The following is a 24,938-nucleotide window of genomic DNA, read 5'->3' as shown; positions in this document are numbered from 1 at the left end:
ATATTAGTTTAATACTTACCGTTCGAGAAATGGGCCCCTGTACGCATAGAATGGTCGTTCTAGAATGAAATTACGTTTATGAAATATAGGAATACTTACTTCACCTCAAGCGGAAATTGTTCCCGTGACTTCGATGGACGGAATAAATATTTACAATTTATCTATGTTTTCTTTTTGTTTGTGGATAAAGACCTCATCAACATGCACACTAGCGCCACTACTAAATAATCGTGATTATTTAAATTTAATGAAAGATATTTAAAAAAAGGGGACCGCTACGTACTGTATTTTGTATTTAAGTACCTTTTGAATACATCAAAGTTCCAACTAGTTTTGACGTTTCTGGATTCGACAATCTATGCGTCCAAAGTTAAAACGGCCGTTATTGTTTAGGCTCAACATTTGTTACATACAAAGTTGTCATAGTAACCCATACGATTCAACAATAGTTATTTGTTTTACAAGGGGGCAAAGTTGTTGTTTAACCGCTCGTGCTAATATTGATACCCGAGCAGGCGAAAGATTCCATAATTGAACCACGAGCGTAGCGAGTGGTTCGAGAAATGGAATCTTGAGCGTTGCGAGGATTTCAAAGCACGAGGGTTAAACAAAATTTCCCCCCGAGTGAAACACAAAATTTTTCACAACACCAACCCGAAGTAAATATTAAATGTAAAATATCAAACACAATCAAACCAAATCAAATCCAAATGAATGTTATTAAATATTTATCATCCAAAATCATCTTTTAAAAGTAAATTCAACCAGGAAACATAAGATAACAACTCAAAATTTGCATTTGATTACTTTGCCTCACATGTGAATAAAATGCAACTTTGCTATCAGTTTTTGAAGCGCAAAGTAAGCCTTTCCGAGCTGGTGTGGTGAAAATAATATTAGTTTAATACTTACCGTTCGAGAAATGGGCCCCTGTACGCATAGAATGGTCGTTCTTATCTACATGACAGCGTGATAAAACAGTGTCCGTCACTTTCTATCCCGCGGTGTTAAAAGTGACAGTTATTTTATCACGCGGATAAAGCCACCCATAATACGCCTGCTGCAATAGCAGGTCTTCAAGACACCGAAACTTACTTTCCTTGTATATTCGAAATGAAAAGTAGAGTGTTTAATTCGGATGAGGCACCATTTCAGCCTCGGACTATTGGCGGTCTCGCTGCGTTCGAGCGCCAAACTACCTCGACTGAAATTAGTGCTTTTCATCCCTTGGTTAACAATCTACTGTTGTATATTAAAGGTCTACTTGCAGTTTCTCAACGGGTGTCTAACTTCGATATCTATTTCAGAATTTCCTCCGAGATCTTTTGAAAGAAGCGAAGAAGATCAACGATGTGTCCGAAGATAAGCTGATAGAGTACACGGATACCATGGTAACGATATTTGTTAAGTTTTACCATAGAGAATTATGTATGACTAAAGAAAGAGTGGTAACTCCATACACCAAAACGCGAGCTATTGCGAAGTCGACATCTGACTGTCTCTCTGACCGTCTGTCTGTCTGTCACCAGGCTGTGTCTCATGAACCGTGATAGCTAGACAGTTGAAATTTTCACAGATGATGTGTTTCTGTTGCCGCTATAACAACAAATACTAAAAAAGTATGGAACCCTCGGTGGGCGAGTCCGACTCGCACTTGTCCGGTTCTTTTTTTACATATAAGAAATTATGAAAACAGTGCCGCCAACTGCAAATTGCATTTCCCTCTTCAGAAAACGCTTGCAGAATTACATTAGAGAAATGTAAAATGAAATTAATTATTAATATATTCTATTACACACGGAGCAAGGAAAGCTTTTAAGTGAAATTTAAAATTCTTAACTCATTAACTTAAATTATACGCTTGCTAAAAAGTCGGAAGCTCAAACTGTATTCTTTGTACAAACATCATTATTTAAACAGACTTTTTTATACATTTAAATAATTATAAAATTTTGTGTTTAATACAAATTGTTCCGTTGCGGGCAAAAGCTACCTACTTTTAGTATAAAATTTCCTGTTTTCCTGTGTTATAAAACAGAAGTAATCTTTCAGAGTAATTGAGGTAAAACGTTTTTAACGTGCCCTCTAATGTACCTTTTTATTCCGCGTTTTTTCCCCTCTCGTAATATTTTTTGCGTTGTACGAAGAACCCGTCACACAATCAGCATTAAAAATAACGGATCAGGCTACTCGTAAAATAAGTTTTTGACAAAAATTTCATTTTTGGTACAAGCTTTTATCGCTGACTGTACTTTTGTTACGACAGACAACTAATACTCATCGAGACAATTCTAAAAACCCCTAATACAATTAGGTCGCGTTGTTTCATCACAGAGTTCCTATGGCCACCTCCTGTCTCCATCATCAGATCATCTCGATGGCACCATAATATTGCATTGCCATCCGATTTATACATGCATGCAAAATTTCAGCTCAATCGGAAACCGGGAAGTGGATCAAATTTAACTTGCAAGATTTGATTACAGACAGACAGACAACGGTGAGGTAAAACTAAATAAAAGCTTGTAAAATTCTCAAATAGCTCAACAAAATAATAATGTAAACCAATTAGACTGTGACAGATACTTTGGAACGTGAATTGCTGAAATACTTATAAGTAACTACCTCTATATGGAAAAGATTTTCAGAATGTTAGATAGTTTTGGAGCGTTCTTCATCCGCTAGTAGTGGAATTGGATGCTGACTGTACCTATATATATTAATTAACCTTTTCGACCGTAACGCCGTGTCACAAAAGCTGTCACGCGGACGCCACTTGAACTTTAGGCATATGCACGTAGGTCTATGTTGCCTGTGGTCTGTGACCGGTTAATCAGTCCTTGGTGTTAAACCTGCGGTGCGGATATATCGGTCATTGGCGTCCAAAAGGTTAAGTAATATAATTAATATATTCTGTTCTGTTTCAGCTCCAGGTGTTCGATTCGAATAAAGATGGCAGGCTACAGCTCTCCGAAATGGCTAAGTGAGTTATTTTGAATAAATCACAATTTTAATTTCATTTAATTTTAGATGAAAATAGCTGTAGGGGCAGGGGCAAAGCTGTTATTCCATATGTCCTAATATTAATACCCTCGCTATGCTCAAGATTTCAAATGGTTGAAATAATTAATGAAATGGGGAATATTGAGGGTTGCAAGGGTTTCAAGGTAATGTACCCATAGTACAAGCTTTTCTTAGTTTGAGCCTAGGTTGATCTATATATATAAGATCATCCCCTAATAATTATATTTTTATTAAATTATTCAATTGTATAAACAATTATCATTTATTCAATTAATCATGTATTTAATTAATCATTTATTCAATCAATCATTTATTTATTTAATCATTTGTTTGTTTATTCATTCATTTCAATATGTAAAAATAGCTGACTGACTGACTTCCTCCACAGACTGCTGCCCGTCAAGGAGAACTTTCTCTGCAGGCAGGTATTCAAGGTAAGTTTCCCGCCATAGAAGCGGCCATTTTGTTTAACAAATGTCTGTGTTTTCGAGTGATTTGATTGATTGATTATCTTTTAAATATCTTGGATACTGTGACAGCTGTCATTTCCATAAAATGTATAACCTTGAAACGCTAAATCATACAAAATTGTATTGAGATGACACCTGTCACCGTGCCAAACTATTTGAAAAAAAAGGGTTGATAAAGTTTGGAAATGGTTTCAAAAATTAGAATTGTTAGTTCATTATTAATTACTTCTCTTTCATTCGAATTTTTAAATCCTAATATTTAATTAACGTACTCCTTTGAAAACTCCTTTGTTTTAGAACTTTTAAAATCCAATTGATTTTTTGCAAGCAATTTACGTAAACTGTACATTTCCGTATTTATATTGTAAAATTAAAAATACTAAGATATCTTCGTCGAATTGAGGAAAAAACTTGTTAAGGTATAACTACATCATGAGCCCCCTCCAGACTATGTGCGTGAATCGAGGCGCGACGTCGCGGAGCGAACATATCGCGAAGTTGACGTAAGACTCCACACTCGCCACACTCGCACACTTCACGGCGATTTCGCAGTTTGGTTTGCGGCAATATGGCGGAAAAGCATCAGCTGATCGAGTTTAACTGTTAGTTATCTATGGCATCATACGTGATTTAGCTGTTTTTCCATTTTGTTTTATTGTAAAACCGTAAAATATAGCTGCTTAATATAATATAATCATAATATAATTCATATTTATCTTGCCACAGAGGAGCCAAAATATTGTGTAATGTGGAGTCTTGCAAGTTCGCGCTTCGCGTCTCCTTTGACGCGGGCCGAAATACCGACAAAAAACGGAGAACAAGGCGCGAAGGTGTGAACAATCTGCGAAATCGACGCCACACTTGCGTTCGCGGCTTCGCCCGCGATTCACGCGCATAGTCTGGAGGGGGCTATAGATCTGATCTACATACAGACTAGATAATTATGATCTATTTGACCTAAAAACATACCCTGTATATGCCCTGTATTAGTTTTACAAACTGAATTAAACCGATATCAAACAAGTTTGCTTATTGTTGATGACGCTTACGATATTATGAACGATGCTCCGATATAAAAACAATGCCACGCGATGCTGTGCGGCGTAAGCGCCATCGACAATAAGGTCCCTTTTCATAGATAATATGTGGAGAGGGACGAACGATCCCTGCATTTAAATTTCGAAGGTCAGATGTTCTGTAGAACCCACTTCCCCCGAAGTTATACCCAGCCTAACCCTTTCATCCCGAGATAACCTTTTTATATATGGAAATATCTTTGAAATAGCTCGGCATATGAAAATTCCAATTCCAACGGATTTCCATACTTAATCTACCCTCATCTTTGCATTCAAGTGTGAACGTGCCTTGTATATTTAAATAAGTGCTAATGAAAATAAACTTTATTTCTTCTAGCGAAAGCACAGCTTTGTCTGACACAATATGACCACAGATAACGAAATTTTTAGAGTTAGTGTGAAATGAAATGCCATATTTTCACTTACGCATCTGCATGGAAAGTTTTTGTGTTTAAATTATAGATGTCACTTTTTGGAAATTGACAAATTGATTCAGGCAATATTCATTTATTTTATTTAAGATATAAATAGTTAAATACATTTACTTTGATAATAATAATCAATAATGTTGATTCGACGATCATTGTCCCGATAGTCGTTTCAGTGAACGGTTTAATAGCGAAGAGTCTCGACCAACATCTCGAGAGACTCGCTAGGTGGTTGGATCAAGGGACAGATGCAGAAGGCGGTGATCTTGGACACGGCGCGGATAGTACGTCGGTTCCTCTCTCTGCAGCCCTGACCACCGGTAGCTTGGGCCTTGCCCCGCTGCTGGCGGCACCCTAGGTTAGGATTTTTATAATGTGTTTATATGTATTTTTTATTGTTTTGTAAGTGTTTTTATATTTTACTTTTATATTCATATTATAAAAACCCTAGCCTAAGAGAAATGATGAATAAAGTAGAAATCAATATCTAGAAAATAATTTCAAAGTGAATATTGTCTGAATTTGTCTAATTATTTTTATTTTACGCAATGCATACATAACCCTAACTTCTTTCATTCTATCCTCATTTCCATTATTATACTTTTGTTTAAAGCAGCATACACACCTACACATTGAATATCAGTCATTGAAAAAAGTAATTACCTACCCAAACCTATCACAACTACCTACATAATACAGGTTGGACAATAAATAAGTGCATTCCCGTTGCCAGGGACGTTTTGGGATTATACTGACAACTTTTACCATGGGACCAACACCGAAATCGCGAAAAAAAAATTGGCTCTTTCATACATTTTGGCTGGTCCATTTTATGGGAGGGTAAATTTTTTTTTCGCGATTTCGGTGTTGGTTCTGTAGTAAAAGTTGCTCAGTATAAACCCACAACCTCCCTGGCAACGGGAAAGTGCTTATTTTTTGGCCACCGTGTATATAGAATAACCTAGTAGAAATTTCATACATTTGTATACATAACATAACCATTTTCTGTAATAATAATAATTAATAATCATTAAACCTGAGCATTTACCGTTTCTATTTTGTCACACAACATTAAAATCACACATTGTCACAAATATTTCACAATATGACTATAATTGACTATAAATAATGTGTACACGTAATGTTATAAAATATTCCCAATTTATAACGGACTAAGAATACTAGGTATTCGCACTATTCGAAAAGAACTAGTACACGACAAATACTAGATATTTGTACTTGGTATAATTTTTACTTGCTTGACTTCTATCATTGATTTGCCTGTCTACGTCCTAACACTCAGCTTGTGTTGCACTTCGCACTCTAGGAAGGCATGGAGGGGATAGAGGTGAGTCACTGTGAAATACTGTCACAGGTATTTAGGCATTTCTATTAAAAGTTGTACCTCTAACTTGCATTTTAGATTTTGGAATTCTGAGAAGAAATAATATAAAAAATCCCAATTCTAACACAACAATTTTTGGTACAACTTTAAATAGAAATGTCCATTTTCGCAATAGTATAGATACTTGTTATGTCTTTAAGATACTAGTACATATACTTCTTACATTAATTCATCTTTACAGTTATTTATGTTAATGGCAAAAATAAAATAAAAAACCATTTTAAAGATATTACTTATTGAAGTTGATTGATTTAAAAATGAACACTTTAGTACGAGTATTTACTTTTCACGTGAATTATTAGTGCACTTCTAGGTACACTTTACATAATTATGTATTTTTTACTGTTGAATCAAATACTGCTTTATTTTATATTTTTCTTTAATTTTCCATTTAAAAAAAGCTTTAGTCAACAATATAATAGTGCTCCAAAATTTACTAGCAGGTAAATATAATCAGGCAAGCCAAGTCAGTAGAAATAATAATAAATAAAAAATGTAGGGTGTTAAAATGTACAATTTTATTCCGTGCTTATTTCTACTGACAAAGTTGGCTTGCCAGAGTGACTAGCGTTTAATCATGTGAATAATGTATCATTTCTAAATTTATTTATTATTTCGCAATCGCAATCATAATAGTGTACACGGCGGAAAGAAGTTGATAACTCGAGATATAAAATTGTACAAATTTGAACTTAAAATAGAATTGCATAAGGTTCAAACTTCAATTGTGACTCGAGTTGTCCATTTCTTCCCACCGCGTACGGCGTGATTAACCCCAAATCAAAGAGAATTTGAAGTAGAGGAATATTGTCAAAGTAAATTATGCAGTTATATAGTACTTTTTTTAGTAGTTTTTAGGCAGTAGTACTTATTTACTGCCATCTTTCGACACAAATGATTATATATATATAGATACTTTTTACATTTAAATTACTCTTATATTATGTGAAAAAACAATGATCAAAGTCAAATGGCGTTTTAAAAATGTTAATCATTTGTGTTGAAAGATGGCAGTACACGTACTGACTACACAATTTACTTTGACAATAATCCTCTAGTCTAAATTCTCCTTGCCCAAATCATACATAGGTATATTTTTATTAATGATACTCGTTTTGTTAATGCCTACTCAGGGAGCGACGAAGCTGACTAAGGATGACATTGAGCGTGTCTTCTCGCTTTACGACAGGGTAAGTTCATTCACTTTCTTGCATAGACCTAGTATTACATAGATGAGCTATACGCGTGCCTCCGTGAGGGACAAAACATTACGCAAAGCGACAATATTAAAAACACGTTTTAACATTCCTGACGACATACCAAAAACAATCTATGTACAGTAGAATCCGCTTATAATGACATCGAAGGGAAGTGACAAACACGTCATACTAAGCGGATGTCATATAAAACATACTTGTACAACTTCTTATTTTTGTTGTTTTCCAAATTAATCTCAAATTCCTTTATGAGAAATGAGTTTTATTAAACTTGTAACAAATATCAACTTGTCAAAACTAAAATACCTTACACGCCAAGAACGCACCAAACGTCCTCGAAGGGAAAGACGTGGTGACGGCCACGAAAACCAGCGAATGTGTCAGTATAACCGGACATCATTTCATGGAAATAGGATTTTTAGGTCATAGTAAGCGGTTTGTCACTATAAGCGAAGTCATCTTATCCGAATTTGTCACAAAGAATTTTATATGAAAACCAAACTTCGCACAGTAATTACGTCATAGTAAGCGGTTGGTCAGTATAAGCGGAGTCATAATAAACGGATTCTACTGTAATTCGGTCGGGTTATTTGTTGCCCACCATAAACCATACAAAATTTTTGGTGGGGAACAAACAAAAAGTGAGACTGTGACAAGGACAAGTTTTTAAATACAGATGGCGTTTGTCGTGTTAGATAACTCACGAAATAACTCTCTATTTAGATCTCGACACGCTATACGTGTCAAGCAAAGTTCAAAAAAGAGAAACATCGGACTTGGCGTCCGTACGTTTACACGAACCAATTTAAACCTTTTTAAATTTAACACTTGCACAGTCTGGGCTAACAAGATCGCTGTCAACTTAGCTTGGTCTAACTGGGCGCGTAGCCAAGATGCCAATCGCTTACGCTCCGTAGCGATGGGAACGCAACTGTCACTGTCGCACTAATATGGAAGAGTGATAGAGAGTAGTGATGTACCGACTATTGATTTGGCCGACTAGCCGACTAGCCGACTAATCGGCGCTCGAATGGCCGATTAGTCGGCCGACTAGTCGGCTAGTCGGCCATATCATTAGTTTCGTATAAGTTCAGGTGAAAAACAATAGTTTTGCTCTTTTGGTTGCGCTATTCATATATTAGCTTGGCTAAAAGGTGTTCTCTATAGGTTCAAAGACCTATCACAAGAATCCTCGTTCAATTTCTGTCTTTCTTTTATTTTATTTTGCGATCCTGATGAGCAGACCGTCACTACACGGTACAACTTGTAGGAGGTATTTCCAAGCGTCAGCGTCTTTACGAGCAACGTGCCCTGTTTATAAGTCTCTAAATTTTGCAATAACATTAATAGTTCCCCATGGCTCCACCATTAAAAAAAACAAAAACTGAATTATAATAAAATCCTGTAAGTATAGAACTTGGCCATGAAATTACACGAGAATCAGTTGAGATCGACCTGTAGAAGAAAACACCAGCCCACCACCATACGATAACGATCAAACGGTCAATTATATGAACAAAAGTTTTCACACCCTGTAAAATAGACATAAAACATATGGTAAATATTAACTATTAGTTTCTTTTTTTTCTGTTTTTCTTTCACTAATAAAGTGCCGACTAATCGGCCATTTTTGCCGACTAGTCGCCGACTAATCGCCGACTACAAATGTGGCCGGATAGTCGGCTTTCCCGACTAGTCGGCGACTAGTCGGTACATCCCTAATAGAGAGACATTAATGCTTTTCGTTGTCGAAGCGATAGCGATTGTTGCCGTGGCTAGGCCGATGTACTATTTTTCGTTAGCCCGCTCCGTGCAACCGCGCTAGCTAGCGGACGCCCTAACACACTTTTTAACAATGATACTGCCTTTATAGTTCGTTTTTTTTTAGCATTGGAAATAAGGTAAACAATCATGATGTGTCATTTAATTGAAAAACACATTTTAAAAATAAGTTTCTACAAAATTGTAACAATTATGAATCTAATACGATCATTTATATTCTTCCGCTTTCATAAGTAATAATTACTGATTAAAAAAAAGCGTTTTTCAATTAAGGGACATGTCAAGATCGCTTACCTTTTTGCAAGTTCTTTCTAATGCTAAAAAAAAACGAACTTATAGTCGTTTCACTTTATTTTGGTCCTGAACTTTGCTGGCAAAGCTTAGGGCTCCTCTACACGATGGACCAACGCCGGCCACTCCAAGGGATGCATGTATGCGTTAGAGGGAGCAAGTGATATTGCTATCTCACTCTACCGCATGGCTGTGTCCCTTGGAATGGCCGGCGCTGGCCCTTCGTGTAGAGGAGGCATTAGTAGGCTTTGTGAATGTAAAACTCCCACAGCCAAATCAACATCACTCTTGCCTAACATTTTTATTCTATTTCAGGACAATAATGGCTCCATCGAGAACGAGGAGCTGCGCGGTTTTCTGAAGGATTTATTAGAATTAGTGAAAAAGGTAATCAATTTACTTTCTACTAGTTGTTTTACTTTTGGCACAGAATAAATAATAGTACAGGCACAGAAGGTTCACTGTGTTTATTTTTAAATGTGAAGTTGGTTGGTATAGTCTCTCAAACAACTTTGTCAGTAGAAAGAGGTGCGAAATTCAAAATTTCTATGGGTCGATAATCCTTCGCGCCTACATTTTAAGAATTGGCTTGACAGGCTATAGTTTCTCACTATAATCAAAACTAAAAATAAATTTCACAAATTCCAGGATTACGACGCCCAGGACTTACTAGAGTTCGAAGAAACCATCCTCCAAGGCGTAGAATACAGTAGCGACGGCAAAATCAGCAGGAAACAGCTAACCATGATCCTTCTAGCGCTTGCCAAGCACCATCAAGAAGAAGAAGTCACCACGCCGTGAACTCGCGAGCGCGCGTTCGCCACTCCGTCCCGATTTCTGAACGAATTTTCTAGCTTACCACTTAAGGCCTGTCCATACGAGAACAATTTTTCGCCAATCTGATTAAATTGTCCGATCAAATCAGGTGGTGCGGACGCAAACGCAAATTTGACCACTTTCACCAATTTTAAATTTATGGTGATATTTGAGCGCTCTTATTTAAAGAAATGCCCCAAACGCGAATACTACGAGCAGCGTCACAAATCGATATTCTTGCGTCTGCATATCGGCGGTTGAGTTCCGCGAGCCAAATTGGCGTTTGCGTCCGCACGGCCTGCCGGTCTAGCCAAGGTTACAATCGCTATCGCTTCGACAACGAAAAGCATTATGTCTCTCTATCACGCTTCCGTATTAGCGCGACAGTGACAGTTGCGATTCGATCGCTACGGAGCGTAAGCGATTGGCTTCTTGGCTACGCGGCCTGATTTTTTTATAGGACAATTTAATCAAACTGGCGAAAAATTGTCCCCGTCTGGGCACGCCTTTAAGCGGTCTACTGATTGTACGATTTTACTTCGATTTGCCATTGGGTCGACTTTTGTATCGGTCGGTCGGTCGGTTTTGGTGTATCGGTTAAAATCCCGTACCTATAGTTCGTTTTTTTTAGCATTAGAAATAAGGTAAACAATCTTGATGTGTCTTTTAATTGAAAAACACATTTTAAAAATATGTAACAATTATGAATCTAATACGTTCATTTATATTCTTCTTCTTTCATAAGTAATAGAATTTTGCTTTTTAAAAAGCGTTTTTCAATTAAAAGACCAGTCAAGATCGCTTACCTTCTTGCAAGTTCTTTCTAATGCTAAAAAAACGAACTATACCTATTTGTTAGTAATTCTACAGATGTAGTGCATAATTGTGTCGCTTATCTTCAAACTCGGGTAAATCCATTCGACCCTCTCAGTAAAACTACCCTATTACCTTTTTCAATACCAAAATCGCATAATCATACAAATGGATTTGCTCGCGTTTGAAGTTAAGCGACTCAATTGTTTTTCGTATTTCACGGAAACGTACGAACGTGTCTTGCTATTAAGCGCCCTCCAGACTATGCGCGTGAATCGCGGGCGAAGCCGCGAACGCGAGTGTGGAGTCGATTTCGCTGTCTGCGAAAATCGACGCCACACTCGCGTTCGCGGCTTCGCGCCGCGATTCGCGCACGAGTGTGGAGGAGGCTTTACAGTCAGTCTCGGCAAAAAAAGTACTGAGGTTGACTGAAGTAGCATATAAAATACGAAAGTTTCCGAGAAAATACCATTATACTCTACGTCTGGTAAACAGTATCTTGGTCAAAATCTCGCATTTGTTAGTTATTATACTAACACATCCCTTATAGCTCTTTTGAAAGTAGCTGTTCATGATCCTGCGAAACTGGAAGTAGGATTTGTCGCTGTACTGTAAATATTTTCTGTAAAACTTTTTACAGTACATATTGTGCTACTTTACCGCCCTGGTGCGGTAACTAGCACTATACGTACGTATATCGAAAGTTTAACGGGCCATATGTACAGTAAAACGTTGTACAATACACGTGCGAAAAGGTAATTAGCAACTCATGTATTCAAATGATTTATTAAAAAATATGGGTCACTATAAAGTACATTTACTAGCCTATTCAGTTCATTCGCGATTTTCGCATTTTTTGCTAGATGCGAATTTAAACGCCCTATAATACGTGGTTTATACGCCCTATAGGTGTATTTGGATCGTTCCGAAAAGTTAAAAATCTCGGATAATTCCAAAAATGGCCTAATATAATGGAATTATGGGTGTTTTTCGAAATTAACCGACGTTTTGAAGTAGCCGGAATTACCCGAGCGCACATTATAGTATGAAAATGTGGTCGGGTAAATTAAGAGACAAAGATATCTGAGGGCCTACCGCGAACCACGTTCGACGTGTTGCCTCTCTGTCGCACTTGTAAATTCGTAGTTTCCAAAAAGCTGGATAAGTTAATTGAAATTTCAGGAAAATTACACAGGAAACAAAAGAAACTTAATTTCGGAAATGGAAAATTTAGATTCCCAAGCGAGTTTTCACATTTATATTTCACAATTTTAGCAATGTACCGACGGCAAGGTGTAAGATTGAGTGCAAAGGATGTAGTATGTTAATTTAATTTGCTTGGTATTGTGCCATTTAAATATATTTGCAAATGTATACGACATTAGTAACACATAGTACGGAGGTACGACTACCATGAGTTGACTTTTAACATTTACGCTGCCGACTGTGTTGAACTCGATCGCGGTCTCTCTCGATCGCACTAATACATCAGTGCAAGCGAGATAGACTGCGATCGAGCGTAAACGTCGCATGTCAACTTATGCTAGCCGTAAAGTTATTCTAACAACCGCTATTTTATTATTAAAATATTTTACGTAAATTAAATGTAATTGGAAAATGCGTAAGAACGTATATTTAGAACGTGTAACCAGGGTTGTTAACTTAATTAATTCACTTATAAAAAGTAGATTGTGTGAAAATGAAACGTATCTTCTAATTATTATTTTACTTTCCAGTAAAACTTTGTCTAGACGCAATTATCGTTAATCCGTGAGAAAATCTCTTAAAAATACAGCTTATATCATTGAAAACTATTTTGTAACTCTTGAAACTCTTGTTAACTTACGGTTTAAAATATTTATTAAAAGCCAAATCTAATGCCAAATATTTAAGATTCCCCTACATATTTTCATAAATCATATTGTAGGAAAATGTAGATTTTTACATCCATAAATATCATTACAAAAAAGGTACTCCTACATATCATAAGACATTTAAAAAGTTTTTAATGAAAACACCTAGTAACAACATTTTTGATAAGCACAAAACATTTTAATAGAAAAAAGTCTCAAAGAACTTTTAATAGATGAATATTTATTAAATAAAAGTCCTACAGCACTAATAAAATAAAGTGCAAATTTATTAACAATTTTAAATCATTCTTTTCACAATAATATAATTTTAGATATTAATGTATATCTTCAAACATCCTTCGAAAGTATTTTTTTATTATAACGTGTTATAAATTCGTAAAATTCAATCCATTATGAAATGGACTGAATAACAACAGTTTGGTATTTGCGTAAAAAATAAAGTACTGTTTATTTTTTATTTGTAAATAATAATGGATTTAGAATTAACAAGGATATGTATTTAATTGTTGTTTGTTGATGTTAATTGTCTGTTTTAAGTATAAAATAATTAATAATTTAATTTATTGATGTTTAGAATGTCTATTTACCAATGATGTATTTATTAGACGGTTTAAGACAGATATCCGGTAACGAACAGAAAATATGTTATAAACATGTATTTTGTTACTGTAATTTTTAATCCATTGTACATCTGAGTGCGTAGCCAACATGCCTATCGTTTACGCTCCGTAACGAAAGAAACTCAACAGTCACTGACGGACTAATATGGAATAGAGGTATAGACTTATAGAAACACAAAGAGATTGTCACCTTGGTTAGGCACACTAGTTTCTCAACTAAAAATCATAATTATTTACGAAATGCAATATTTTTATACAATAACAGTGGAAATTTCAGCCAATAGTGGAAGTTTGCAAAAAACTCCATAACCACTGTTTGACCTATAGTGTGGTAAAGAAGACACAGGCGTATTCTGATTTTAATAACAGGTTGTGAAATAGATCTGATTTATTTATGGATCTAATTCATAACCTGTCATTAAAATGAAAATAAGCTTCATAGATGGGCAAGTAGCGGAAATTTTCCAAAAAGTTGAGTTTCTGGCTGGAAATTTCAAAGGAAACTTTTATTTTGTAAATGAAAAATTTCGATTCCTATGCAAAAATATGAGTAGCTTTTCAAAATTGTTCCAAGTGGAAATTTCGCATATTTGAAAACATTTCGATCACATCAGTAAAGTCATTCTGCACACCTCGTGGTGACTGCATCATCTATAAAGCCCGCTCCACACTCGCGTGCGATTCGCGGCACGAAGCCGCGAACGCGAGTGTGGAGCGGACTTAATACCTGGGCCACAAACATTCGTAGTATTCGTACGAACATTCGTATATCAAACGCGAACGTTTGCACGCATATAGTGATGGCTGTCAGATGGTCATTCACGAAATACGCGCGGGTTCGCATATTTTAGAGAATGTCAATGACAGTCATTGCTTCTACGCTGTTGATTGCTTAATATAATAAAAAATATCACCACTCATCATTCTCTGACGATTATAGTGTTAACTAATCGCCCTAGATGGCGCTGCATGCTCTAAATAATTATCTGTGTTAAAATAGACGTTGTGATCAAAAATATAGTTAGCTTTAAGAATGGAATGATATGCACAAAACGCCAACATAATACCTAAGTATATATTTATAGATATGATAAGGATAAATAAGATTTATATAGCGTTGAGCTCATGAAAGATCCTTGGATAGTAATGTGAACAAAACAGGTGGTTATCATAATTATGATCTGAGCGGCTACCGCGAAAACCGAAATTCGCAAATTGCGGGGATCTTTCTCTTTTACTCCAACGAAGACGTAATTAGAGTGACAGAGAAAAATTCCCGCAATTTGCGAACTTCGATTTTCGCGGTTATAGCCCTGGCAAGCCATATATCTTAGTCAGCAGAAAAAGGCGGCATATGTATTTAAAAAAATTTAAGCGCGAAAGATCGATTTTCCGTACAATTTTTGAATTTCGCACCTTTCTCTACTGACAAAGTTGGCTTGTCAGAGTATAAATCTCAGTTCACATGGAAAGTTTATAATTTACAGTGTCCAGTGGCAAATTCCGATTTCAAAATATGATTTTTAAACTACGAGTAGAACATCTAATCCACAACTATTTCTTTTTATAAAAAAAAATATGAATGCGGATTTCATTCGCTGGACACCCTGTAGTTATTAGTCTTATTATGCAGGCCACACACGTAACGATAAATCGTAGCGATAAAACTGTGCAGTCCGATTTGCGCAGTTTTATCTGCCGTGTGTATGACAAATCGTTGTCGATTATCGTAACGATTTGTCCTACACACGGTAGGTAAAACTGCGCAAACCGGACTGCACAGTTTAATCGCTACGATTTGATAGTTACGTGTGTAGCCGGGGTTAATTCACTTACTCTCAATTTTTAACTCAATCTAGATTATTTTAGAAAAGTTATAAGTATCTTATAAGACTAATTTTTGCCCTATTCTGTTCTTACAAGATAAAGATCGATTTAACTTTATATACACCGTGAAATTTTAGTGGTTGTTTTCCCGCAACGAAATGATTCTGCTATCGATATACAGTCGACGTGTAATCTTTTTTTGTAAATAATGTTAAGAAATGCCAGATTTATAAATGTGTCGAACGAAACTCGAAAGTGACCTAACACCAGTAGTAGCACTGCAGTAGTACCTACCTAATTGTTTTGAGTGAATGAAACAAAATAACCTAAAAAGAAGTTCCAATTATTTTTCCTTCACACATTTTACGTGCAGTTAGTTTGCAGATCCTTAAAAGTAAACATAACAAGTTAAGATCAAGCTTTTAATGATCAAAAACTTAAACAAACACTTAAACTTCCCGATACCGCAATAATTGTTCGAACTGCAATCCGCCTCATTCAATACACAATCACCTCTGCCCTGTGCATGTGCTGGCGTTTGAAACTGCCCGTGGTTAAGCAGTCGCTGTGTTGCGGCGACAATTTTATTGTTCGTCCGTGTGGAACTTGGGGGTTTAAAATCCCCCGAAGACGCAACGACTGTAAATGGTCCGGTTCCGCGTACAGTCGCCGGGCGGCGTGGGAGTCGTAGTTAGCCCTAGCGTACAGCTGCACCATCGCGACGTACTCTAAATTAGAATATTCGTAATGTCGATCCATTTTACTAGAAATAGCAGTGATGACATTGACAGGATCTGTTATCACATTAGTTTAATAAGCGAAGAGGATGTAATTATTCGATTTACCAAAGTTGACACAACGTAATGGCAATCATCAAACTAATAAGGTTTTATTTCAACTGTGAAGGCACAGTCTAAGTAAATTTTAATTTCAGTTGTCAAACAGTAAAGCACTCTAGCCTGTTACACAGTTTATAAAAGTAACATGTGCATGTTTATTTGTTTATCTGTTTACAATATCGGGAACTGTCGTCGACTTGCAGTTTTAGTGTGTTACTATTGTTTTTCGCTTGTTCGAGTTTAGGTTATTTTTTTGTAATTTTTTTTTTTTGGAATACAGTTTATTTATAAGTTTGTCTACCATAATTCGAAAGTACTACCGATAGCAAATCGCCCTGCCGCGGGAAAACATCCACTAAAATTTCACGGTGTATATACTCGTACTGTCCAATCGCCATCAGATACATCGGAGCGGCCAAGGCGCTCACAAATATCTGAACACGCCTCTGTTGTTAAGGCGTTAGAGTGCGTGTTGAGATATTTTTGAGCACCTCGGCCGCTCCGATATATCTGATGGCGACAGCGACTGTACAATCCAAGGATTTTTAATTTGCTAAAAGCTAAGTATGCTACTAAATATGTTATGTACTGTAATTTAATGACAGGAATTACTTAAGCACAGTCAGCTTTAAAAATATCTACCTATCCAACACTCTGTATCTATAGGTGTTTAAATAAAAGTAAACAAATAACTTGTACATTTTCGGGTAGTTATAACAGTTATTGGTTAACCAACCAAATACAAAACCGCCTGGATCTGTTACTGAACGATCTGACTTTAACCTACATTATTCGATCGTGTAACGATTTCATCTACCCTGAACTGGCTTTAGGAGTCATTTGGGGGTAGATTTTATTTACTTTTCACCACACCAGCTCGGAAAGGCTTACTTTGCACTTCAAAAACTGATAGCAAAGTTGCATTTTATTCACATGTGAGACAAAGTAATCAAATGCAAATTTTGAGTTGGTTTCTTATGTTTGCTGGTAGAAATTACTTTTAAATGATGATTTTGGATGATAAATATTTAATAACATTCATTTGGATTTGATTTGGTTTGATTTTGTTTGATATTTTACATTTAATATTTGGTTCAGGTTGGTGTGGTGAAAAATGTTGTGTTTCACTCGGGGGCAAATTTTGTTTAACCCTCGTGCTTTGAAACCCTCGCAACGCTCAAGATTCCATTTTTTGATCCACTCGCTACGCTCGTGGTTCAATTTTGGAATCTTTCGCTTGCTCGAGTATCAATATTAGCACGAGCGGTTAAACAACAACTTTGCCCCAATGATACTGACTATAGACCCTTACTAGCACACTTAGAGTTGGGCCAAGCGAACTCTGCATGCCAAATAGCATATGCAATGACAAAGTGTGGCAAAGTCATCATTAATGTCAAATTATTAAGACACTGCCTCACCTTGCTATTCAAGTCGTTGCAAAGTTAACTTAAATGGACTCTACAAAACTCTTAGCAAAACTCGAGATTGATGTTTATGGAGCCGACTGTACTTGTAAAATAAAATGTATTTTGATGTCATTATCTGATGCCGAATGTTGGAGTAAGTTGTATTGTAACTGAATTTATTTAGACATCTGGCTAAGTTGTTCCCAAGCCTGGCACTGCGTGTTGAAATACGATATTTGTTATAAAATGTTTATATTTGTAAATGTTTGTTTTATTTATTATTTTATCTCCTGGACTTAATAGTCACGTACCTCCAAGTCGCACACGAAGTCCAAAGAAACAAAATGAAACAAATAAATTCGACCAATCATAGCTCGGAATCATAGTGTCGCGTGTTTTGTCCTTCGCGGAGGCACGCGTATAGCACGTCTATATTAGGATCATTAGGATCCTACCATCTATGATCTATAGCTAGTCAAACAAGTTTGTCATTAGAAATAGACGCGATATTCAAAATTTCTATGGGAAGAAAATTCTTCGCGCCTCCATTTGTTAAACTTGCCGCTTTTTTCTACTGTCGGAAATGGCTTGACAGAGTATAACGAGTATAACCACCAAAGAATATAATACTCACTAGGAGAAGAACGATAACTCCATACAAAAAAATGTCCCCTTCAAAAGTTCGTTTATACTACTAGCGCTCGGTAGGATACCATTGTAATTAGAATTGACAACCCGTTTAGCCTAGCGCCCCTAGCGGGTATTGGTAGTAATCCAGTTCAGGAAGCTAATGGTCCTGGGTTCGAATCCCGAAGAGGGAATTTCTTTTTGTATTATTTTATTTTTTGTTGGGGTCAGGTTTTTAAGAGCCCATCAACGTGCACACTAGCGCCACTGCTGAATACATTAAACTAATTTTTATGTTACTGGATTCGTCAACCTACCCGTTCAAAACTAAAGCGGCCGTTTTTGTTTTGAGCTCATAGATTGACGAATCCAGCAACATAAAAACTAGCTTGATGTATTCAAAAGGTACTTAAATACACAATACAGTCAGTAACGGCCACTTTTTTAAATACCTGTAAAATTTAAATTTAACTTAAATAATCACGATTATTATATTTTAGCAGTGGTGCTAGTGTGCACGTTGTTGGGCTCTTAAATTAGCATAATACAAATAAATAAAGAAATACGTTATAAGATAATGATTAGGTACTATATTAAAAAATTCGTCAAATATAAAAGGTTACAAAAAGTTACGTATTATTAAGATATAAATATTTTCATTCCTATTAGGATTAGTGTATATATGTTAGGAGCAATACATATGAATACATACATTGATATGGCAAATGGTTACAAGTTGTTATTACATCTATCCGGTTATCGGACATTTCTGCTCCACAGCTCCACGCAGCGTTCTTGGTCACCGGAAAACTAGTCTGTATGTGCAGCAGATACGTGCCCTTTGAGCTTTTTCCAAGAAATCATATGACGGGCCAGGATTATATTATTATCACACGCTCAAGCCATGATTCACTTTCTAAAACAAAATAGTCACAAATTAAACAATATAATCTAACTTCCTAATTACTAACGTCGCTAATTCCTAAGGTCTAAATTTACCAGCTTACTCGTAAACAATGAGAGGTTTTACATCTATGATGAATTTAGATTATAATTTCGGACGCGACATAGCGTCCGCGGGACTTACGGGGATAGTAAGATTAAATTATTATATTTGAATTTGGTAATTAGTACGCTCATTTTTATTTAAAGATTGATATATTTCTTACCTTGAAATTATCGCTGTTTCTGGTTTACTGCAACGGTTCCACACGCACATTAGGGCTTTTCATAATCCGGATAAGAATTGTTGATGAAGTCGCCATTGCCGGATACATAATACAGCAAGGAAGGAAGAGCGACAACGGTTTAAATTTAACTAAGTCTGTGCGACGACGCATTTAGATATGTTGCTCGTACATATGAATAGTTTTTATTTTTAAATTAATAGGTAAATAAATATATTTCAAGTGAATAAATCGTTTTATATGAAAATTTATATTTTTGGCGTTAAATGACTTAAATGACAGCATTGACATTACAGACTTTTGTCTTGTCTATGTTCTTACCGGCCAGACTCAAATCAAGGCCTATCAAAGAGGCCTATTGACAAAGAATTTTTTTTTAATTTTATCAAGGAGGGTAGAGGCACGTCTACCCTTCATAGATTTTATGAACATAGACAAAGACAAACTGAAATAGATAATAATTTACATATTTCAAAAAATAAATAATAATTTACATATGACTTTGACTACTTCATAAAATACAAATCAAAATATATTTGATAAAATAATTGGATTTGTTCCTAGAAATCGTATAGACAAAGCCAGTTCTAGCAATGTTGCTGTAGTAAAATATTTTTATGGTAATTACTGGCAATACAGCTCTAGAAACGGAGCACACATGTACAATTATGAAGGGTCACGTCATTCCAAGGAAGTCAATAGGCTTTGATAACCACAATCTAAGTTGCCAATCAATCTTGCCAACATAGACCATATAAATAAGCTACATGTGATTGAGCTTTATGTTCACTGCTGACGCTGCTGACCGTGAGTTCAAAAAATTGTATTGTCAAATTGTATTGTAAATTGTAAAAAAAAAAGAATTTGTTTATGGTTAAACGTCAAACAATGGACCAATCACAGCCCTTGGAATCGGCGCCATGGCACCATAGACTAGAATTTAATTATTTTTAGCGGCGTGCGTAGCGTAGCGTAGATATACATACTTATTATACTCTTTGGCGTAGATTGTGTTTGTTCGTAGGTTCGTAGGCGTGAAGGTGAGGCGGTGCATTAGTATAGCGTGGTTTTCGAAATAAGTAATTGAATTGTAAATACAACAACAATGGGAGTGACTGTGGACACGATCAGCCCTGGCGATGGTAAGCAAATATACTTCTAATTAAACTATTTACTTTCCATTCCAATCGACTGCCTTTAGATTTTTCCTGTCATTCATCGTATTTTACTAATTATCAGTGCTTAACTCACTTAGAACTATCTTTAATTAGGTTGAAAACAATACAAGAATAATCTAATTGTTATGGTAACTTTTATTGATTGTTATTTTTTCATAACGTGACCTTTAAGACGCCGCCTTGCTGCCGCCATAGGCGGGCTCTTAACCTATTCATGTCTAACTCCATTTTTAAACACATGCTGTTCTATCGATGCAAAAATATCGTCAATCTTTACCTATGTAGTTCCAATTTATTTGGTGTTCAAGCAATTATCATACACTTGATTAGGTCTTGCGCTCAGCTGAAGTTTATAAATACATACCTATTTCTATATGTACAATAGAATATATCTAGATTGCCTAGCTAGTATAGTATTGCAAGGTTGTGTTGGCCCATTACTGTGAAAACCTTGAAGGCTTTGATATTCCATTGAAGTCTATAAATATTAACATATTATTATTATCTTAGCATCTCCAATGTTTCTATAATTAGATCTTATGAGCACATTATTTTCAACTTCTGATTCCACTTATTATCTGCAGTACTGCACACACTATCTTATATTTTATTTATCGCATTTCCGGTTCCTATTTTGTAAATTCATTCCATTGAAAATCAAGATTTTTAAACACAAGTTTGCACATGTGTACATATTCATGAACTACAGGCCTATTGTGGATTTGTCCTAACCTAATATTAATTAATTTTGACCCCACAGCAATTGTAAATACTTTTGTAGATTATAAAATTGAGCTAAATGCTCTTATTAGCCATGGAAAGTTACACTGTGAGTATGACTCGGGTACTTTGTGAATATGGTATGTGCAACTGTGCTAAAATATTGGTACCTCCTAAGAACAAATATACATGGAATGGCCTCCTAGCCTAGTCTGTAGAGACCCTGCCTAAGAAGCAGAAGGTCCCGGGTTTGAATCCCAGTAAGGGCATTTACTTACACATTCAAGCACAAATATTTGTTCCTGAGTTATGTACATTGTCACATAGTACAAGCTTTGCTGTGTGAGATAGTTGCTAAATATTTATTTATTTATTTTTACAGAGGCCACATACCCGAAGAAGGGCCAGACTGTGGTGGTCCACTACACGGGCACGCTGACCAACGGACAGAAGTTTGACTCGTCCCGCGACCGTGGCAAGCCCTTCAAGTTCAAGATCGGCAAGGGAGAGGTCATCAAGGGCTGGGATGAAGGTGTTGCGAAGGTAAGAACTAAAAGATTATTTAACATTAGGGGTCATCCATTAGTTATATCACACAAAATTTTGCTTTTTTTTTTTAGACCCCAAAATGTAATAAGTACATACCAATCCAGCCTGTGAAAAGAACCAAAATCAAATACAATCTAACTTGTCCATAAAAGGAAAAAAAATGTCCCTTGAGTTTAAACATTACCAAGTGGTATTTTCAAACTTAATCAATGGGGTTGGCCGGTGGAAGTTTTTAGCAGATGGCGCCATCATAGAGCTTGCCCTGTCAATCCCTAGAATTGTGTCAAATTTTTGTTTTTTTAATACCCTGGATGCCAGCCCTTTAAGACAAATCTCATAGAAAAAGGGGCAAGCTATGATGGCGCCATCTATGGAAACCTTTGACAGTTGCCAACCCCATTTCAATGTATTCCATACTTCTTCTTCTGCCGTGCCTTATCCCTTTATTTGTGGTCGGCCCTCGTCGTTTTACGGCGCCAAGACAGTCTGTCTTGGGTTGTCTGCTTGCAAGTTGAGCTTGTTCTAGATCGTTATCGATCTAGATCTTGTTGAGCTCGTTCTAGATCGCAACGGTTGTCCACCACGTGGCGGGCGGTCGCCCTCCACCTCTCTTTATCCGGGATAGCCAGGGCCTTTTTTCAGCGTTGTTTTCGTCCTGTCGCATTACATGACTGTACCATCGCATACGACTTTCCACCATCTTATCCACTATGGGAGCAACACACACACACAAAACTCTAACGTCTATCACACACAAAAACACATCACACCCACACATCTCTATCTATCACAACCAACCAACTTTTTTTGGTGGAATATAGTATTTTCCAGAATAAGGCATCAAAAATATAGTACATTTCAAAAAAAATATAGTACTTTTAGATAAATACATAGGGTACACATGTATTTACATAACAACATCATAAAATACTACTTACAGGCATCTCTCGCTCTATAACTCTCTTACACTCAATCATCAGTCGTCCAATTGCACTCACGAACAAATCACACTCTGGGTGTGCCTCGAGCACGGAGTTGAGTAATATGTGGCCCTTCCCTGCTAAAAGGTTGCCGACCGCTGGGATAGAGTATAATCTAGACACGCGGCAGTGTGTCAAGCCAAGTTCAAGCAAAGGAACTGGCTAGCCAGCGCCGAGTGTAATATTACACGAACCACTTGGTGCCACTTTTGACCCTTCTATAACTCTCTTTAATGTAAACATAACTATTTACTTTGTCTCTAATCTAACCCAACATTCATTCCAGATGTCGGTAGGCGAGCGTGCCAAGCTGACCTGCACGCCCGACTACGCGTACGGCCAGCAAGGTCACCCCGGCGTCATCCCCCCCAACTCCACCCTCATTTTCGACGTCGAGCTTATCAAACTTGAATAAACCACCTTATGAGACTCGAGACTACTCCTAGCCTAGATACTGTACTTGGGCAACAGTGAATCAGCCATGCACAGTGGATCAGTTGCAAACCGTCATGTTTTTAAGGTGATGTTCCCTGTACTCACTTACGTGCGATATAAACAGCTATGGGCAACAGTGAATCAATTGCAAACCATCAGGTTTTTATGATGTTCCCTGTACTCACTCATATGCAATTTAAACTGCTATGGGAACAGTGAATCATGTAGGGTACAGTGGATCATGAGAAACAGTAATTTGTCTACCAATGCCCAAAGCAGTGTAGTAGGTGCTCTGCTTGGTAAGTTTACTATACCTAAATGCTACCAGTAGTTTTCGGAAAGGAGAGTCTTGGGTACTTTTCACTTAGCACTTGGGTTATTTTCAGCCAAACACTAGATTAAGTCCAGTCAATTAGGCTAAGCACCACTTGCACCATCCCACTAACTTGGGGTTAACCAGTTAATTGTACTGGTAACTGAGTAACCCTATGTTAGTGAGTGCTGCATGTGGCCCTAAGAAACCTAGCATCAAGCCCCATTCGAAAATTCAGTCACAATTTCACTCGATGACATTCCAAAAGCATTTTGACCCGTAGATGAAATAGTCGTGTTGTTTTGTATAAGATCCTTTTTGAAGCACAAAATGGGAATGTTTTCTTGTGGTGGGTTGTGCACGCATGTGCCGTATATATGTATACATAATTTCAGTCAAGCTCTAAAATGAAATAAGAATAAATTTATTGCGAAAATGTTGCGTTTTATTGCTAAGATTTACACTCCGTTTGCCTCATTAAGGCCCACTTGCACCATCCCACTAACCCGGGGTTAAGCGGTTAAACTGTTAACCCAGAGTCAAATTGTACTGGTAACCATGGTAACTCCTGGTTTAGCCGGTTAACCCCAGGTTAGTGGATGGTGCAAGTGGGCCTAAGCCCCCATTCGCACGACAGCTTTTTTGACGCGCATTAAAAAAGCGCTTTAATGACAAATGGATACATGCGTATTTATTGACACGACAGCGGTAGCGCTTTTTATCAAGCGTTGTTGGATTTTCGACTTTAAGCCTTGGCCGTTTTAGAGTGGACAGATTCAAGCGCGTTGAAAAAGCTGTCGTGCGAATGGGGGCTAAGAAGTAAATTACATACTTGGCGCCGCTTACACCACCCCACTAACCCGAGTTTAAGCGGTTAACCCAGTGTCAAATTGTACAGGTGCTAATTTGCTTTCAGTTCAGGGGTTCTGAGCACTGAACCAGTGGGGAGACACTCCTGACTTCGCTCGAACTCTGCTCCATTCGGCTCAGCATTGCTCCGAGCAATTATTAGGGTTGGCACCACTTGACTTCCTTGTGCGTGCACGACCACAGATGAG

The 24,938-nt window shown here is 36.8% G+C and overlaps 2 protein-coding genes and 1 long non-coding RNA gene across 3 annotated transcripts in view; all 3 read left to right on the top strand.

The window, feature by feature from the left end:
* The window catches only part of LOC134673760 (calbindin-32), a 153,392-nt gene extending 141,813 nt beyond the window's left edge, over window positions 1-11,579 (top strand). The window contains exons 7-12 of the mRNA XM_063531780.1: window positions 1,308-1,391; window positions 2,928-2,983; window positions 3,413-3,458; window positions 7,537-7,593; window positions 10,009-10,080; window positions 10,342-11,579. Of these exons, the coding sequence (XP_063387850.1) occupies window positions 1,308-1,391; window positions 2,928-2,983; window positions 3,413-3,458; window positions 7,537-7,593; window positions 10,009-10,080; window positions 10,342-10,494 (468 nt within the window). The 3' untranslated portion in view covers window positions 10,495-11,579. The remainder of the gene's footprint in view (window positions 1-1,307; window positions 1,392-2,927; window positions 2,984-3,412; window positions 3,459-7,536; window positions 7,594-10,008; window positions 10,081-10,341) is intronic.
* A 107-nt stretch (window positions 11,580-11,686) lies between these two features.
* Window positions 11,687-18,154, top strand: LOC134673804 (uncharacterized). Its single transcript, XR_010099510.1, has 2 exons — window positions 11,687-14,980; window positions 15,265-18,154. It is a non-coding gene; the product is annotated as an uncharacterized LOC134673804 (long non-coding RNA).
* Window positions 18,155-20,695: 2,541 nt separating this feature from the next.
* On the top strand, window positions 20,696-24,316 carry LOC134673704 (peptidyl-prolyl cis-trans isomerase FKBP1B). The gene is made up of 3 exons (XM_063531704.1): window positions 20,696-20,847; window positions 21,986-22,146; window positions 23,419-24,316. The coding sequence occupies exons 1-3, from the start codon at window positions 20,811-20,813 to the stop codon at window positions 23,545-23,547; spliced, it is 327 nt and encodes a 108-aa protein (XP_063387774.1). The 5' UTR covers window positions 20,696-20,810; the 3' UTR covers window positions 23,548-24,316.
* The last annotated feature ends 622 nt before the right edge of the window (window positions 24,317-24,938 follow it).

This window comes from Cydia fagiglandana, chromosome 19 (genome assembly GCF_963556715.1).
Source record: "Cydia fagiglandana chromosome 19, ilCydFagi1.1, whole genome shotgun sequence".
Lineage (NCBI taxonomy): Eukaryota > Metazoa > Arthropoda > Insecta > Lepidoptera > Tortricidae > Cydia > Cydia fagiglandana.
The sequence above is the reverse complement of the archived record's forward strand: the minus strand, read 5'-3'. Positions and strand labels throughout refer to the sequence as shown.

What these genes read in the sequence shown, in the direction of transcription:
- LOC134673704 (XM_063531704.1), top strand. Translation starts at nt 20,811, where the DNA reads ATGGGAGTGACTGTGGACACGATCAGCCCTGGCGATG. An exon ending in CACGATCAGCCCTGGCGATG is followed by an intron (nt 20,848 to 21,985) that starts GTAAGCAAATAT and finishes TTATTTTTACAG; the next exon opens with AGGCCACATACCCGAAGAAG. An exon ending in GGGATGAAGGTGTTGCGAAG is followed by an intron (nt 22,147 to 23,418) that starts GTAAGAACTAAA and finishes CATTCATTCCAG; the next exon opens with ATGTCGGTAGGCGAGCGTGC.